Genomic DNA, 18,615 nt, shown 5'->3' on the forward strand with positions numbered 1-18,615 from the left:
GGGGGAAAAAAAAACCACTGGATTACTTAAAGAGAAACTAAGACATGGATTGAAGAAACATCAGCATTTTTATAATGCTTCAGGTCACATAATTACAGTCCTGAAATTAAATGTTTAGCTTAAGAGGCAAGAGTTCAGGCATAGTAATACTTTATTCTTGTCCTTTCTTATCGTTTTACATGGAAACCACCTCATAGCTTATTGTAAATTTTTCAGTACTTACCAGACCATCAAAAATGTCCCTCTGATGCACATGAATCGTGATTAATGTCTCATATTTAACTCGCTCAACTGGGCTAAGGTCTTTTGTTGTCATATCTATCAGCACGTTTAGAAGATCCAGGAAAAACTGGTTCGTCTTTCGCATAATTTTTTTATCATACCTGGCATTAGTCAAAGCTTCTTCTGAGTCTCTTGTCCAAATCATTTGGATCCCCAACAACCCAACCTTAGGAAACATAAAAAACATAAAAGTATATGCTTCATAATCTTTTCTCTTTCAACTAAAATGTACATTCATAGACACAGATAAATTAAAGAAATGGTTCTGCTACTATCTGTACAAAATTATTTTTTCATGCATCCATATAGAGGCCATTCAGCCTATGCATTTGTTTTATGTGTGTCAACTCCATTCATAAACGTATAGTTAAGTCCACACTTCAGTCTTGTAGATATTGTCTACGGTGCACTGCTGATACAGCTGTTCAACATAATTTACAACACATATATAAATACTATATATAATTAATGTACTTTGTATATATAACGAATAACTAACTAGTGAATAATCAATGCTTCCATTTAAATTATTTTTTTCAGTTCACAATTCATAAACTCTTTTTACCCTCTTCAACATTCCTGATCACAAGAAGCTTCTACTAGGAAAATAATTTTCTCTCAGCACTACCCTTAGCTCCAAATCTTTAGCAATATATACTGTTTTCCTGAGTAGATAACAAACATACAATTTTACTACATTTCCTTCAGTAGTCAAGTATTAAGCTTATAAAGAAATAGTGTTAACTCCACTGCATTAATTTATTGAATCCAGCATTATATTTTAACAAGAGCTTCAGAGTGTTTTCTTCTTTTGGTTCCAGATATGTAAAGTGTAACTTAAAAGACTGAGGTGATTAAGGTAAATTAAATGTCAGTTTTGCATCTATAACGCTAGCTGCAGCTTTGATTTCAAAGACAAGAAAAAAAAAACCCAATGTGCTCTATAACCGTGAACAATTCTTCAGTGATTTAACAATGATATTACCTGGGCTGGGTAAGTAGAAAGAAATTCAGTCAGCTGGAAACTAGATTCCTGGATGTGCACAGCTGCCTGGCGAATAATGTGATGCAGTGACAGCTGAGATTCTTTCAACAGCGAATTGAGCCAAACTTCGACATTACCTTCAGCCATTACAGGTCTAGTCAGCTCTACAGTCTCACCCTCTCGTGAACTAATTGACAATATACGGTCATAGATCTAAGAAAAGTAAAGCAAGAGCATTTTATGTGTGTAGATTTATTGTTATCTTTACTATAAATGTCTAATTTTCCTGACATCACTCCATTAAACTTATTTAGGTAACTAATAAATTATACCAACCTGTTAAGTGAAATGTAAAAACAATCAAATCATTACCTCTGGTGTGCAGAAAGGCTTTAAACAAAACTGTCATCTGAACAAGGAGACAAACCCCAATACACTGGAAATTCCAGAATTTCACTTAAGTTTCAATGACAACATCCACTTTCCAGTCACAATAAAGTCAACCTTCCCCCATAACTTGTGGGTTAATATCCTAACAAAATTTACAGCCTTACAATTAAAAATAATGGAAACACATAAGTTAAGGAACATGGTAAACCAAATAAATTTCAAATGAATGGGGAGGTAGTGAATTTCTAAGAAAATGTATACATACACAGGCAAAAAAAAAAGTGTGGCTATCTGTTCATGTAAAGTGTATAAGAAAATTGTTCTTCAAATAGTATGTTTTAAAGGATATTAGGGATAACTCAGAAACAGGTGAGAGACTAAATACACTTTTTCTTACAATAAAAATGAATGAAAAAGCACACGTACAGGCAATCTAAACATACAAATATGCCCATAAAGAATCAGAAGCTTATTTGAAGGGATGCTAACCTGTATTCAGCCACAGAAGACAGTTCAGCAGCTTTGTATTTTTTTCTGAAACCTAAGCACTGGTGCAAATTTTGGAGGTTTTTTGCTATTCCATATAGAGTTTTCCTAGTAAGTGAGGACATGAAACTAAATCTTAAATGAAGAAAGCCTACACAACATCAAATAGCTGATGAGCTTGGTAAAAGGGTTGAATGCCCCATGCACACAGGTAGCTTTCTTATTTAACAACTATAGCACATTGTTAATATGAAAGAATTAACATTAAGGTGTGGGCAGTACATACCCTTTCATGGAACCTGACAGTTTTAATGTTGTCAAAGACATTCAGCAGATGTGCCTGTATACTGTGAGAGTCTGAAGCCTGGCCAAGAATTTCTAAGAGAGCAGGATCCGACACAAAGAAGAATCTTGGAAATAAGAGGCGCTTTTTCTCCAGGTACCTGCATTTCCCAAAAAAATGGCAGGGGAGGGGGGTAGATGGTAAGTGAATTAATTTATACATCTTTACCTCTTTAAAGATGGCATTTCTCACAACGTATCATTGCAATTTTTAGCAGTGGCAACAACAACAATTCTTACCCATCATACCTTCATGTTAAGTACCTGCATTAAAGCTACTCTTTTAGCATCTGAAATCATTTCATAGAAAGCTTTTATTATTTTCTATAATGTAAGCAGCAGTAAAAAGAAAATATACTAAATGAAAATAAAATATTTTTACATTCAGTCTGTTACTTGCTATTTAGGTCTCTCATGCTGAATTTCTCCCAGCTTCATGAAGGGTCTGAATAGCACATTCAGATCTAGACTGCCTTCTGGAATGAAACTAGGCTGAAACAAACTTTGGTTTCAACAGAGACAGACAGTGAGGGACAGCTTAGTCACAAATCAAATACTTGTGAGTTGCTAGCAATTTCACTGGCAGTATTGTATCATCATGCTAACCTGTTTGCTCAGTTCAACTGAATTCATAGTAGAATAAAATATGGGCTTTGCAAAGTCCATAGGACAGTACTCAAGTAATTGCTCTTTGCCTACTTATACAATTCACAACCATCTGCTCAAGACTGATTTTGTAGTAATCTTACCCTGTGAGTGATTTCTGACAGATTTCGAGCTGTTCTAATAAATGTGGTAGTAACTGTCCCATGATTTCATCTCCAATGCAGCACTGAACAACATTAGGTGTTTCATGAGCTCGGGTCATGATCCTCACCCAGGATTTATCAATGTTAGAAAAACGCTTTGCTTCCTGTTGAAACATGACAATGTGAAAGAGATGAAGGAACGAAGAGGGAAAAGTCACTTGCTTGCAGAATTGGCACTCAGTAATCTCACCAATAATCTTCTCACTAGTAATCCCATGTCCAACTTTTAAAGATTTTTCATTTTAGAAAAACAAAGTTCTGCTTACACAATACAGCTTATTTTATACTTGACTGTCAAGCCTGCTATCTACTTTCTCTTTCAATCCATTCTTAAAGAAAACTCATTATGCTTGAACTGCATGCTTCAAATATGAAGATTTTTTTCATAAAACTAAAGTTAATTTTTTATTTGAAAAGCTATGGATGGAAGTTTAAGATAAGGATTCCTAGATATTATTAGGCTAGTGGTAGATACTACTAAGCTAGTCTAACTAGACTAGGCCACTACTAGGCACAACACTTAAAATACATACTGGTTAAAAAATTTTACAATCTAGAAATAAAAAAATCAACTAGCTCAAACAATTCTATTATTCTAACATGATATTTCTGTTGACATTGTTTACCTAATTTCTTAGCATGACTAGTTTTGTTAAGTACCAAAAAAAAATGCAGCTTATGTTACCGCATTAATTACGACATCACTGTTAAGTTTTATTCTTAAAATGTAAAAAAAAAAAAAACCAAACTGAAGAAAGGCATGTCTTAAAACCTTTGGAAGCTGCCTTGCTATGTCACCACCAACAAAAACAGCTTCTAAATAAATCCACAAGTTCTGCACAGTCATCCAGTTCTCAATGATATCTGTTGTGTTGGAAAGATAGTGCACCCATTTCTGAATCTGTGTCTTGAATGGTGTGTTGTATCTAAAATAAAAAGACTCTTGTTTTATTTCAAGAAGGAAACAAGTCTCTTGGAAGTCAGTACATTACAAGGACGAGGAATAATATTGCTGCTTGTATCTTTGACAAGTGAAAGTACAAAATCCTATACTTCACTCAATTCAGCTACTTAGCAGCTATAAACCAAATCAGCTTCAACTTGTTGCTTTGTACACATGGTGTGTAGCACAGCTCTCATCCTACAGAATCTGAACAGGAGTAAGATTCCAATTTCATTCTAAGGTAAAGTGGTTTCAAAAAGGTACTATGCAACATCTTGAAAGCTGCAAGACTCCTAGAGGAGCTTATCAGTTGAACTCTTGCTTTTGAACATCTGCCTGATGATCAGGTTCTGTGTTTCTTATTTTACCTGCAGACTTTGGCATGTGAAACCAGACAAACTGAAGCTCATTTTAACTGGGATTTTCAGCACCTTCAGCATGAGGCAGTGACCTATCACAGGGGGCAGAGTAGCAATGCCTGTAGGATGCCTGCCACATCCAGGCAGTGTTCCCCATTATGCTCATTACTGGTTTATTGCATCAACACTGTCCAGTTGATAATTCAGGAAGTTTGAACTGCATCCACATGCTTTCCAAAGAACTTACTGGAAGGATACAGACAATAAGATCTAGCCCATGAACAGTTCAAGGACAAGCAAACTCAGTTTTCATCTAGATGTTTATTTTTCTTCTCCTCTATGAAAAATAGATTTGTTCAATAAAACAAAGCCTCTTGCTGATATTTTTATCTCCCCCCCCCCCCCCCCCTCCTGTTACCTGTTACTCATGAGAGAGCCAAGAATCATCAAGCTGTCCTCCATGGTAGCAATTGTTTCTGATGCACTGTCACCTCTTAAAAGAAGTTCCCCACGGGCTTTAAAGTTTGCAAAGATAAATGTTTTGTTGTCCCATTCAGCTATCACTTGTTTTAACTTCTGCTCAATGTCTCTCTCTTTCACAGCACTTATGCAGATATCCTTTCAAATAAATAGGATGTCAAAACAAGCTATGAATGTTTCAGATTTCTGGTATACAAACCTAACTCATATTTCCTTTAATCCTAGTAAGGCTGATGAGCAACTTTTTATCAGGTGGAAAGATCTACAGACATACAAACACCACAGCTAATAATCTGCATACCACCTCACAATACTGCTAGCTTTGGGGGTAATAAAAGGATAATACAGTGATTACTTTTCATATCTTTAATGTTTAAAAGCAAGGCACCCTCACAAATTAACTCCTGGGCCAAGTTGCATGATTTAAAAAAAGAAGTTGACACCACAATACATTGGTGTCATTATTTTATACAGAAAGCTGAAGTGATAGCCCATTTCTTTGCTCTTTCTTTAGAAATCATAGAATCATAGATTGGGTTGGGTTGGAGGGACCTTAAAAATCATCTAGTTCCAACCCCCCTGCCATGGGCAGGGACACCTTCCACTGGATCAGGTTGATCAAAGCCCCATCCAATCTGGCCTGGAACACTGCCAGGGAGGGGGCATCTACGACCTCTGGTTGTGCAACCTGTTCCAGTGTCTCACCACCCTCACAGTAAAGAATTTCTATCTTATTTCTTCCTAATATCTAATCTAAATCTATCCTTTTTTAGTTTAAACCCATTACCCTTCATCCTGTCACTACACTCCCTGATAAAGAGTCCCTCCCCATCTTTCCTGTAGGCCCCCTTTAAGTACTGGAAGGCCGCTATAAGGTCTCCCCTGATGTTTTTCTTCTCCAGGCTGAACAACTCCAATTCAGTTTTCCTTCTTACTGCTGTTACTCCTACACTATTTGAGCAGATTGTTTTGTTTCATGCATTCATTTCTCTTCCTTCACAATACCTCTATTTCCTCTTTATATCTCAATAGTGGAGCTTCCATTATATTCCTCAGTTTGAATGTTTCACTTTCCACATCAAAGTTGTGTTCAGTCAGATCTGTAATCCGCTTCCAGTGTCGAGGCATCATTGCTTTACTTGACATACGCTCAAGCAATGGGCAACATTCACTTAAGTCCTCAATGATCTTCTTTAGGTCAAAAAAGGCCTGCCATTCCTTTACACCACGAGGAAGCTTACGGCATCTACATAGAAATAATGCAAGCTTTTTCAAAGTTTCAGATATTCTTTCTATCACCCACTTAACTGCAGTAAATGGTTTTAACAGCAGACCACCTATCTTCCAAATTCAGGTTACCTGTATTCTGAAGATTCTGTATGTGATTCTGCATGTGAGAAAATCTGTTTCCAGTCTATTTCACTGACTGATAGCTGAACAGGCACCTACAGGCTCCTCCTTCAAGGAGTGTAGCTGCATAATTCTAATATACTTGTCCAAGCAATCTTCAAAAACAACTGAACCACTTTACATCTTGATTTCATCTTTCGATGAGGCTCATGATATGCACTGCTCTGTGCTCTAGAAAAAAACCTGTTCCTTAGAACACGCAGGTTTAATTCTTTAAATCATTTAATTCTTGGTTTGATGACAAGCTCAGCTTCTATGCATTCAATATATCCCAGTTTGTAGGAAAACTATTCAGCGATTCACTAACTTGCCTTAGACATCTAGGGTGAATCTGTCTGTCATGAATAATAATATTACAACAAACAAGTGAAATTTCCCTTCATTAACAAAATAAACAGCAATTTTAACATATATTCTAATCTCACCAAAAAAAAAGTTAAACAAGAAGCTCTCTAACGAAAAATAACCCTCAACATTCAGAGCCTAAACTGGCTCCTTTATTTTATAAAGTTGATAATGGATATATTTTTCAATAAAATTCACATTTTTCACGTTTCAGCGAACAAATACATGCTCAGATACAATTATTGGTGCTAATGATTTATAATCATATTTAAGAAGCAACAAAAGTATTTTAGGCATCGTGACCACAGCAGCAGTTTCTCACCTGTTCTGAAACTCCAGAAGTTCACTGTTAATTTTTGCAGTGTCTAATTCTGACCAAAGAATATCATAGTAGCCACTGACTGTGTCAATGACATTGTTATATAGATTATAGAGTTTCTGTAACAGATTCAATTGCTTCTTTATTTCAAGCAGTTGAGGATACCGAGTAACAGGCAAACCAAAAAGATCTTCCCCACCAGTATAAGTAATATATTTCCGAAAAAGATTATCAAATCGATTCTAAGAAAGAAAAGGGAAAAGATTAAATTAAATAACTAAGTATTCAAGGACTAGCATTATGCTTGGATCTACATTAGTGATTAAAATCTAGTAAATACTAGAAAGATATATAGGAGATGCTAATAACTCTCACTGTCAATGGTTTTATCAACAACTTTCAAGAGAAAGTAAATTCTAGTTAGCTTGGAGCCACATCTTCAGAAGTTGACAGGGAGGCCTTTACTCCATGTGGCACAGTGATAGAATAATAAATGCTAATCTTGCACATGAAAGAGGTGGAGCATGACATACAAAGCAAAGAAAGGTGGATGCAACAAATTTGACCACTCCAAGTATGCTGTGCAATTCTTTTATTGAAGGGTTAAAGTAAGAATTACTACTGTTTAAGCAGCAAAGGAAAAAAAAATTGAATTGTCAATTGCAATATAACTGAGGGAACATAAGAAAAAGATAAATGAATAGCACTATGGGAAAGGAAAACCATTAGAAATCATCATTACAGGAACAGAAATTAATTACGGTACAAAGAAAAATTTCAACAGGCAAAATAGTCATTTTAAACGGAAACCTTTAACACTACTTTAAAAAAAAAAAAAGTGGAGAAGGGAGAAGACTGGGCAGAAATGTATTTGTGAGGTAAAGACACAATAATGAACATAAGAACAGCCCACAGACAAAAACACAACTTGAGAGTAGGCTCTCATTAAAATACTTGATGCTAGTAATTATTACTCATTATCTACACAGCCTTTCTCTTAGCTCCTACAAAATCTAATTTTAACAAGCATTCCTTGCAAATGCATAAAAAAATACCAACTCAGCTTTCATTATGTTAAAATAGACTTTGCCCCATCAGTAAGCCTATGTATCAATGAGAATTAATATAACTACTCTGCTGCATTCTCAGGGCCTTCAGGTGTTAGTTTACTTGTAATAAGTATTAACCAATATCTTAAAACTAACAGTACCTGAAACATAGTAAGCCTGTCATTGGCTTCCTGAGGCTCTAAACCAACCACCATTGGCCCATTCTAAAAAAAAAAAACAAAAAACAATAAACAAAAAAACAAAAACAAACAAACAAAACAAGGAGTGAAAATAGAAATAGAAATACAACTTATTTCTAATCAGCATTTTCTGCAGGATTCCATCCCTACATCAGATAACAACTGAATTAAGAGATCACAGTTACCTACTAGAACTAGCACTTTATTTTTTTAAAATAAATAAATAACAAAGGCAAACAATTGTCTTTTTTAATACAGAATTTTTCATAATAGTATAAAAGCTAGGCAATGGTAGCTCCTTTTTCAAGTAAAAATCAACATTACTTAGAAGATGATACAAGACTGGTTCAGCTTGACTCATTTATATTCTACTGAGAAAGAACATAAGAGCTTAAGTCATTTGTATTTATACCCAACATGAGAAAACATTTCTTATATTCTAAGATATTTTCTCATTAATCCCAATCTTTACAGTTGCTCATGCTAACTACCTGTTTATCATAAATCTTAAATGTCTCAAGTCTTAACCTTTAATAGCTGACCACCAGCATTACATACTTTAGTCACACACAAAAAATAACCAAAGCCTGCCCAGCACTGAAACTCAAATACCACATTAACAACAGTAGACATAGTATTCAGACAGTAGAGGCACATCCCATTAGTTAGTCAACTCCACAATCCTTCCATGCTCCCACTGCTCCTCAAAAACTCCTTGAATACAATACACCACAAACACTTGCCTGATCGTAATCTGCATAGAACTGTGCACACTCTTCAGTAAAAGTTTTCACAGCTCTAACAAGCTCTCCCCTGAAGTTTGGCTGCAAAGCAATGAGCTCATTCTGCACTTCATTTGCACGGACTAGCAGTTTTTCCCAAGTGTAGTGCAAAGTGTCCACCTTCTCTATCTCTTCCTTGTCCACAAGTAGACCATATTTGTTTAACAAAGCATAGGATTCCTGTTGGAAGGATAGATCAAGATACACAAAATGATAACTGAAGTTAATTTTACACATATACGTATGCTAACATTTTAAATTTTTAAGAACAGAGAATGATTTGTTAAACAATCTGTTCTTTTCACACAGCAGTTATCACAATCTGGCAAACCAATACCAAACTGGAAGAAACATAAAAATGAAAACTAGCTAGTTCTCCTTAACTTCTTACCTTTCACATAGCATTCTGCTTTCTGATAGATTATTTGCCCCAGTGCAACCTACCTCTTAAAAATCTATTTCCAGTTAAAGTATTTCTTAAGTCTACAGGTTTTAGTTTAATTTTAATGAGAATATTTTTCTGATTCATGTCTTCAGTTATCTGCTATGACTCAACCTGAATATTACAGGAGGTGAGCCAAAAGAAAGCACCTAAGCCTTCAAGTAAGCAAAGCAAACAAACTTCTATTCCATAAGGACCTTTAAGCCCTACTTCAAGTTTTCAACAAAAAAGAATTGGGAAACCACGTCAAAATTTACCACAACTAATACGCTGCCACTATTTCAAATGTTATAACTATTCAACATTCATGATAAGGAATCTACTTAAAAATCTACTTAATGGTCCTTTGTTTTCTCAGAACATTATTCTTCACCTGTGCTACCAACATACAAAAACCCCACATACTGAAACCCTTAGTCAAGTTTCACAAAAACACAACTGAAATTCACTTACTGTAAATTAACACAGCATAGGGTAGCTGTGAATCTTGTGGCATAACAGTTTCTTCTGAAAATTTTTGTATGAAGTGGAATTATTTCCATTTACATTTTCCAGTTTGATCAAATTGCAGACAAATTGCAAAAATGGAAACAACACTGTCTACCACCCCGTTATGCAGAAAAACGTCAGCCTCCATTTCAAAAATTTGAAGCAGAACTCCTTATGCCTAGGCACTCAAGGCCCCTGCTTGCAGAATTGGAAGCTTAGGCCTTTGCCTTGGCTCCACATCAGCAGGAACTTCCAAAATGTCATCTCCTAAATGACCCCATTACCTATGACAATTTCACAGAAGGTTCTAGCTGCAGATATGCTTTGCTTTTCACTATAATCTATTTGTCCTATTTTTGTTCCTTCACACAACAAGGGAGACCCTCACAGCTTGTAAGGCTGAGAAATACATTCCTTCTTAACTGTATTCTTCAAAATATGATAGAGCTCCATACTCATTTCCATTTTTTGTACATGCTGCATTCCGTAATTTACCTCAGCTCAGAGAAAACAGAACCAGAAAACACAGGTGCAAGACATTTGCACGACAGCAAACACAGTTTTTGCATCTCCAAAACAAAATATTAGACTTGTGAACATTTGGTAAATAAGAATTCTGTGTTAAGTCACCTTAATTTAAAACAATAAGGACACAAACCTGACAATAAAATTATGGGCAATCAAGAATCACAAACATGTCTTAGGAAAAAAAATATTCTACTGAACATTTAGTCAATAGTGCATTTTGCCAAACTATAGTATTCTTAAATCAATACTCTGGTCAGGAATGCAGAGAAACAGTTATTATCTGTTTTTAATTCTGCCATTTGACCAGAAGTCCCTACATTGTAAGATGTTCAATAAACGTATTCTAGTAAGTGAACTTCTTTAAGGAAGTCAATTGCTTGTGTTTATTTCAACATGTGATGTAGCTGATAAAACAATCACTCTCACACAATCTCGTAATCTGCCTAACATTAGCTTTCTCCTCTTCTGTAGGCTAAACTAAAAAAAAAAAAAAAAAAAAAATAAATATGAAAATCAATGCTTTTCATATGCAGACTCTTTCCACAAAGTACTAAAAGCTTTCTTGCAATAAATACTTGTATTCTTATCTTCCTCTTTCTTAAATCACACAATTTCTGCACTATTCATTAAACCACGTCTTAACTCAACAAGTACACATTTGTCCAAATCAAAGTTCCACAACAGGTCTGACACGCAACATATAATACATATTACATCATAAACTTTTCAAAGTGCACTGTTAAGTTTTAACCCAGAAAATAATCGCTGTGTTGAAACAGTACCCATACATACAACATCCCTGTTAACTACCTCAATGGGCCCAACTTGAGAGTCTATGGAGATCTGTAGTTCTCTGATCTCTTTTAAAGCTGACATGGCTATTCTTATATCATCCAGATCCTTGATGTGGCGATTTAACTTCTTGCCAGTTTCCTCTATAAAAGCAAAAATTGCTTCCATCTCTGTTCGGTACTTCTTATTACAATGACACCCCAGCAAAGTCATCCAGGCTTTGGTTTCTGCTCTCAGTGCTAGCTTCAGATCAGCTAAAAAAACATTGAACAACGAATAGATATTTAGATATTGTACGTACTTTTTAAGATATACTTTTAGTCTTTTTTCAATATGTGTTCTCATTAGTCCCAGTTCTGGTTTTTCAGTCTAATCATCCATGTACAGAAAAGATGAAATTAAATTAACACCTTTGAGTAGTTTATAGGATTGCTTGGAGTTCAGGATTGTTTTCCTCTTAGTCTTCTCAGAATATACCATCTTTCCTACTGGAAAGATGAGGCTCAACCTCACACATGTCATCTTGTTCATATATCATTATACACATTCCCGTCATACACATCACCAACAAATTGGTTAATATTCTCATTTAAGTCTAAAGTCTTTTCAAAAATTTATCTTTAAAAGAAATAATGTGACAGAGAAATGTAGCAGCCTGATTATGGAAGCTGAAGAAACAGAAAGTTTTATCTGACATTTAATGAAACCAAATGGTCCAGCAAGCATTTAATTTTTATAAGTTTTATCTGTAGCATCAGTGGAACCAAGTGATGAATATTTAGAGAGAAAATTGAAGTCTTGCTCAGTTGCTGCCCAATTTTGCAACAATTCAGCCCATTTCTCTAAAACTCTGCCATTAAATTTAAATTTCTTCCTCACAGTTCTCAATAGAAGAGTCAAAAATAAATACCAACACAAGCATTAGACAAAATTTTAGCTAGATATAATTTCAACCTAGGTTACGTAATTATTCATTGTGCTGATTTCACTTGTGTGTATTCCTTTATACACAGCGCTTCTTCTCATGCTTAGCTCTTTCACCTGATAATCTTTTTGATTTATTAAATATCAGAACCACCTCACACCCACTGAGTTTCAACAGCCAGCCTGTTTCTCTAGTTCTTTGCCTTATGATATAACCAAAGACATCTGTTTGACACTCTTTCCTAACGAAGAAAACATTCTGCTTCCTCAGATTTGACATCCACTGCAAAACCAGTTGTATGCATTTCTTACAGTCCATCACAGTTCCCAACTGGCCTTTCTGCTATACTGATGTAAAATGTTTATGCAAAATTTAGTTAGGTGATGTGGAATTTGAGCTACAAAAAAGTAAAGATTTGAGGCCTGGCTTTCATGGCAAAAAGGGAATCAGCAACACGCATGTTTCACTTAACTGTGTTAAATAGAAGGCTTTTCAGCTGTCTCAATACATGCAGCCAGGCAAGGAGAAAAGTAACATAAATGTATCATCTAACTCCCATAAAATACGTGCCTATGAGGGCCAGTGACAGAAGGATAGGCAAACATCTACCATCCACCCCATAAGTGAGCAGAAGTACCCAGGTGGGGGAAGAACCTCCAGCTGAGCCTCACAGATACCCTTGCATTAGTGTTTTGTTTGCATGCATTTACAGCCAAAACAGCAAGCAGCCATTATCTCTCTCCTTTTCAGCTTTAATCTAGATCCCCCATCCAAAACTAAGCACCATCTCTCCTTCCCACAGGAGACAGAGAGAAGTGGAAAGCTGAACTCTACCAGTGTACAGTGCAACAGCTCCCACGCAGATGTATTCAGGCTCAGAATTGATTTTCAGCTCCAAGTCTTGGAAACGTAGAATTTCAGATTCAAAATCAGAGAGTAATGGGTTTCTCATCATTAATTTATCAATGATTTCTTCCTTGTCCCTCTGCCATATATGGTGGTAACAGCTAAAACTCTCCAAAGCTGTAAGAACTTCCTGAAACACATTAGAAGTTCAAAGATTTTGAGCATTATATCTATAGCATATATATAATTTCTTAGCATCTACTCATTAGAATACATTAAGAACTCCACAGTGGAGCACGTTGCATCATCCCACCAAACAGAAGGCTGCTGGTAAATTTATGCTAAAGCAAATTCCATTTGCAATCACAAGCCTTGCCAGGAACTGTACGCTAATCACATTCAATTTGTCGAATGAGTTACAGTATCTTCCAATTAAGTGATTCTTCAGTCAGTAAAATCCTAGGAATCAGAGGGAAGTAAAATCCTCCTTTAAGACTAGGATACAGTACACTTGTCCTTCCCTACCACTTATTGGACTAGTGTCCTTGCTTCGGCAGGGATACAGTTAATTTTCTTGAGCTGGGAGAGAGCACAGCTGGAGTGTAGGGCCCAGATTGGCCATTGGAGTATTCCATATCATGTGACACCATGCTCAGTAGATAAAAGGAGGAGGGTTCTCTCTCCCTTCGGGTTGGCGTGGTGGAATTTTCAGTCTGTTCAGGATCGCTGCAGGGGTAGGCTGTGTGTCAGCTGGCAAGTGGTGAGCAAGCGCATTGTGCATTACCTGTTTGTGCTTCCTATTATTATTTTGTTACCATCACTAAACTGGTTTTCTATTTCAATCTATGAGTTTTTCCTTTTTGTCCCTGCCCTATTTCACCAGGCAGGAAAAAGTTGGTGATTGGCTGCCAGCCAAGTTCAAACCATGACAATTAGCAACTGAAATCTGAGCTCCAAGGCCCAACATAACAAGAATAGCAGTAACACAATTCATTCTCAAATAATGAAGTTATGAGACAAATTTTTTTATATGTATGATGTTGGTGATCTTAACATTAAATTCCACACTCAATTCAGATATCTTTAATTTGAATATCATTTAAGGAATGTGCAACAGAATTATTTTTCTGGTTCTCAGGAGTTCTGGAAAATGTAAATGAGAGGTAACTGCTATGAAAGATAATCCAGGAGGAACTGATGCAGAATTTGCCAAAGAAAACATCAGATCGATACCTAGAGTTTACTAGAGATTGCATAGAATAAGAAAATAGCAAAGAAATTATGCATATTCCTTAAACTATCTCCTAACTTCCAGTACCAAATCCTATATAGCACTTTACAAATGCGAAGCTGACAGCCAATTTTCTTCCAAACATCTTCATAAACTCTCCATAATGGACCAGAAGTCATGCTGGTTTCATTAGAATTTCTATGTGAATAAAACTGTATTTTAACACACTTGTACAATTACTTCCAGTTCTATATTGTACACACAACTCAACTATATCTAGCATTTTTCATGATGTTTTACCAATGGAAGTATGTTTTTAATCAGACATAAGTTTTACTAATGTAAAAGTATTACATTACTTTATGTAATACTTAAAACCTCATAAATTTTTGAGCAGAGTACACATAACGCATGTTACACTTTCAAAGCGCATTTCCAGATTCAAAGCCACATGTTTTCTGTCCACCATCCTACACTTTTTTATTCATATGTTTAAAGACTGCTTCAAATGCCTACCCTTACTGCCCAAGGATATTAAAGTAACACATTAATATCCCTTAGCTAGTGATATTAAATTAACGTCTCGATTGTCTTACCGCTTTTGTAGAATTAATAGCCGTGCTGAGTAAAGATACTAATTTAATAATTTCTTTGTTCTCTGAAATGCTCTTGAAGTAGTTCTGGCTTTGCACTGGATCAGACAAACTGAGTGATGCTGCATCTGACACACTATCTATAAAGGTAGATTCAAATAAAAAAGCAGTTTTAGGACAGACATATTGTTTAGGCCAAACAAATTCCTACAGACAAAAACTATGACCTATTTTTCAATAAGCATGTATTTTACAGTTAATTGTTCTTGCTAATCAAAAAGACAACTAGAAGTCTAGGTGGCCAATACAATTGCCACAAATTCATAAACCTCTCCATTTTAGGCAACTTGTTTCATCTAGGTATTCTATCAACTTTGGAACAAGTTCCACTCCAATCTTTCAAATATCATCTTTCTTTTTCTCTTGCCCCTCCCCAAGGTTTACCCTGTACACTGCACCTAAGTGATTTACTGATATGTCAGCATTGAGCAAATTGATAAATATTTGTATTTTCTGAAATAATGTGGGGTAGACCACAGTTAATAATTTAAAACACAAATTAACATTAAATCTGAGAAGATTATTATAGCCAGTCCTCAAAAGGAAAGAAAGATTTAAGGGAGGTCCCATGTGTTAGTAAATACCCACAAGACTGAATTTACCATCATTCTTTATTTCATCCAGGCAAGAGAAATTCTTAGTTTTGAAAGATCAATTTCATTTCTTAACCAATTCAAGTATTGCTTTCCTACTTTTTAGACTCAATGTACTTTTGAAGTACCTGAAGTACAAAGTAGAACAATTGGGCTTGATTCTAAGCCATTTCAGACAAGAAAAACCCAGCAACCAAAGATACCATCTTAAATTGCCTTGAATTAATGCCTTCAATAACTTAATTCCATGTCTGATCACAAAACCATTTAAGTTAAAATCCTTTTAGAAATTTTAGCCTATTCAATCCTCTGCACAATCCTCTCTCCACCAATACTGCAATTTATATAGACATTTCAATACCAGGTTTTATCTAAGTTCAACTACCTTTCTTAAAGGATTTTCACCATAAGTTCTAAGATCCCATTTAAGCATGCCAAGTTACAAACCACACTGGAAAATGATCAAAGATCTTTTGTGTAGCAATAGTGACTATAATTGTTTGCCAAACTCATTCAAAATTTCAACTATGTTGCCGAACCTGGCACTCTAACAGCTTTTCACATGCTGCAGGTAAAACCCAAAGCAGTACAAATCTGAGAGGCACAAAAAATGCCCTTATTCAAATCCACACAAAGGCAAGCATCTTCAGGCAAGCCTGAACACACAGAGAAGCTCTGGTGTTGCTATTATAACCTATTTCTTCTACGAGGTAAATTAAAATCTATGAAGTCTTTGTTCTACTGCTTTTGATGCATTCTGTATTTAATATCCTATAATACATTCTGTATAAATCACATTTACCTAACATTCAAATTGAGTGATGTCAGAGTTTATCATTACCATGGATGTTTTTCTTTCCAGTCTCTTTCATCTCATCATCAGAATCATTGTCTCTGCTCTCACACCACAACACAGCCACTTTTCTCTCTAACATTTTCTTCTGTGGAAGAAATAAAATCTCATTTTCTATTTGCAGTAGTTTTGAAACGTTAATTTTAAGAAAGGTTGTTAAAGACACAAACCTTGGATATTCTCTCCTTACTCCACTGTCCAACTCCTTTCATTACTTTCACAATACTATCTACAGCTTTATTAAGCATCTGTTGTACCTCATCCAAAGTGGGTGTCATGACAATATTAGGGATAGATAGGTTAATACTAGTCCTAATTATAGGATAAGCACTTCTTTTCTGCTTAGGAGCACTGTGATTTTCTAAATGAAAGGGAAAAAAAAAATAAGGTTGTTATGGTTGTTCACATTTTTCAAGACATCAAACTAGGTATTGTAATGATATAAACCAATACATACATCCTAGTATTGAGTGTAATTCCTTAAGGAAAAAAAGATTCCTGAGTAATTTACAAGACGTATTAGCAAAGTCTACAGCAGCACAAGCAAAAACTAAGTGCCATGCTATTTCTCTCCACGAAGCTCTTCTTCAGCTTGTTCTGTGCAGCTAAACTCTGTCTAGCAGAAAATTTTGTTATCTGGACTGTAGTCCCAGTCAGTCTATTAAATTGGGCACAAAAACTTCTTAGAAACTCATAATATTGTATGCCTTATATGCTATAGAGATCAAATACAAATGTCTTTATTTTTGTTTCTTAAAATTACGTAATAAGAAAACACTTCAGAAAAGTGTGCCATCATAATGTATAGAAAGATCTGAAGGTAATTAGTAAGAGAAAGAGAACACACCTCTTTTTTTTTTTTTTTTATATAGTTTTAGGTAAGAGCCAAGGTCAAAAAGGTAACCATTTATCAAGTCCAGCTCCAAATATAGTATCTAGCTTCAGAACAGTACAATCAGTCCTAAGAGAAACAGCATTGCAATGACACTTTTTTTCCTAAAGGGCAAAAAATTATTTTGGAAATATACCGTGTTATCAGTTGTGATTTAACAAGACAGTTTATTCAAACTCCCTTTTTTTCCCCACTCTTTTACATATGTGGCTCTTTTTTTTATAGTTCTGGGATTTACATTTTTCTTTTCATGGGCTAAGAAAGCAAAGTACTGCAAAATGGCCACCTAAGAAGTTGATGATGGAAGATGCATGGATGCGCTTGCGTATGGTCTCCAGAGTGTTTCGAGTGACTTTCAAAAGGGCATCAATATTACGATGATTGAAGTAGGAAAGCAGTTCATTGGCTTCTTCTTCTAATATTTCTAAGTTTGTTCTCTTCCTCTTTGGTGGAGGAGACAGTCCAGCCCATATCTCACTGGAATTGTGGGAGGAAGTCAAGCTTTTTGATCTTATTTCCTCTTCTGTTGCTAAAACATCATAAAACTAGTTAGTTAATTGACTTAAGGTACTTGAAAACACAATAAAGCAACACCTCCACAGATGTCTGAAATACAGCTCACTTATATGGAAGTGCAGATTATAATCATTTGTAATCTGTACCTCAATGTAACAGTCCTTTTACTCCTACCCACCTTCTCTACTCAGTGCAAACAGGCATGATTATCACCCAAATTTAAATATTATTTCTCTAGGAAGTCCAGCAATTTGTGAACACCTGTAAATAGCTGCTTCCATGGCATGAACATTTCAACATTCATGTTAGACTGATAATATTAACATATTTTGCAGATGATAGATGATTGCTAGATGATCCATTATCCAGGCAAATTCAAACAAAAGTCTTTAGACATCAGATATTGATTGATACTTCAGTCAACTACAATATCTCCCAACACATACTATCAGCATGCAAAAGAAACATAAGTACAGAGCTACAGTACAATCTTACCTGTATTTTTTCCCCTTATTTCACCAGTGACCTGTATCTCAGTATCAAGTAACATGTTAATCAGCTCATTAGCAGCATCTTCCACCAGCGAGCTTTTTAAGTGTAAAGTCCGAGAACCTTTTACACAGAGTTCCTGTTATCAAACCAAAACAAACATATGCTCTTATCTTCCTGCTTCT

The 18,615-nt window shown here is 35.4% G+C and overlaps 1 protein-coding gene across 1 annotated transcript in view; it reads right to left on the reverse strand.

Annotated features, from left to right (window-relative positions):
* The window catches only part of DNAH5 (dynein axonemal heavy chain 5), a 128,879-nt gene that overhangs the window by 75,698 nt on the left and 34,566 nt on the right, over window positions 1-18,615 (reverse strand). Inside the window, exons 18-34 of the mRNA XM_074897847.1 lie at window positions 18,429-18,569; window positions 17,712-17,970; window positions 16,704-16,894; window positions 16,522-16,621; window positions 15,031-15,155; window positions 13,192-13,393; window positions 11,451-11,686; window positions 9,143-9,361; window positions 8,361-8,423; window positions 7,154-7,392; window positions 6,082-6,322; window positions 5,015-5,214; window positions 4,067-4,220; window positions 3,235-3,398; window positions 2,430-2,586; window positions 1,268-1,480; window positions 224-448 (exon numbers count right to left, since the gene is read on the reverse strand). Coding sequence (XP_074753948.1) covers window positions 224-448; window positions 1,268-1,480; window positions 2,430-2,586; window positions 3,235-3,398; window positions 4,067-4,220; window positions 5,015-5,214; window positions 6,082-6,322; window positions 7,154-7,392; window positions 8,361-8,423; window positions 9,143-9,361; window positions 11,451-11,686; window positions 13,192-13,393; window positions 15,031-15,155; window positions 16,522-16,621; window positions 16,704-16,894; window positions 17,712-17,970; window positions 18,429-18,569 — 3,129 coding nt within the window. The remainder of the gene's footprint in view (window positions 1-223; window positions 449-1,267; window positions 1,481-2,429; window positions 2,587-3,234; window positions 3,399-4,066; window positions 4,221-5,014; window positions 5,215-6,081; window positions 6,323-7,153; window positions 7,393-8,360; window positions 8,424-9,142; window positions 9,362-11,450; window positions 11,687-13,191; window positions 13,394-15,030; window positions 15,156-16,521; window positions 16,622-16,703; window positions 16,895-17,711; window positions 17,971-18,428; window positions 18,570-18,615) is intronic.

Source organism: Athene noctua, chromosome 2 (genome assembly GCF_965140245.1).
Source record: "Athene noctua chromosome 2, bAthNoc1.hap1.1, whole genome shotgun sequence".
Lineage (NCBI taxonomy): Eukaryota > Metazoa > Chordata > Aves > Strigiformes > Strigidae > Athene > Athene noctua.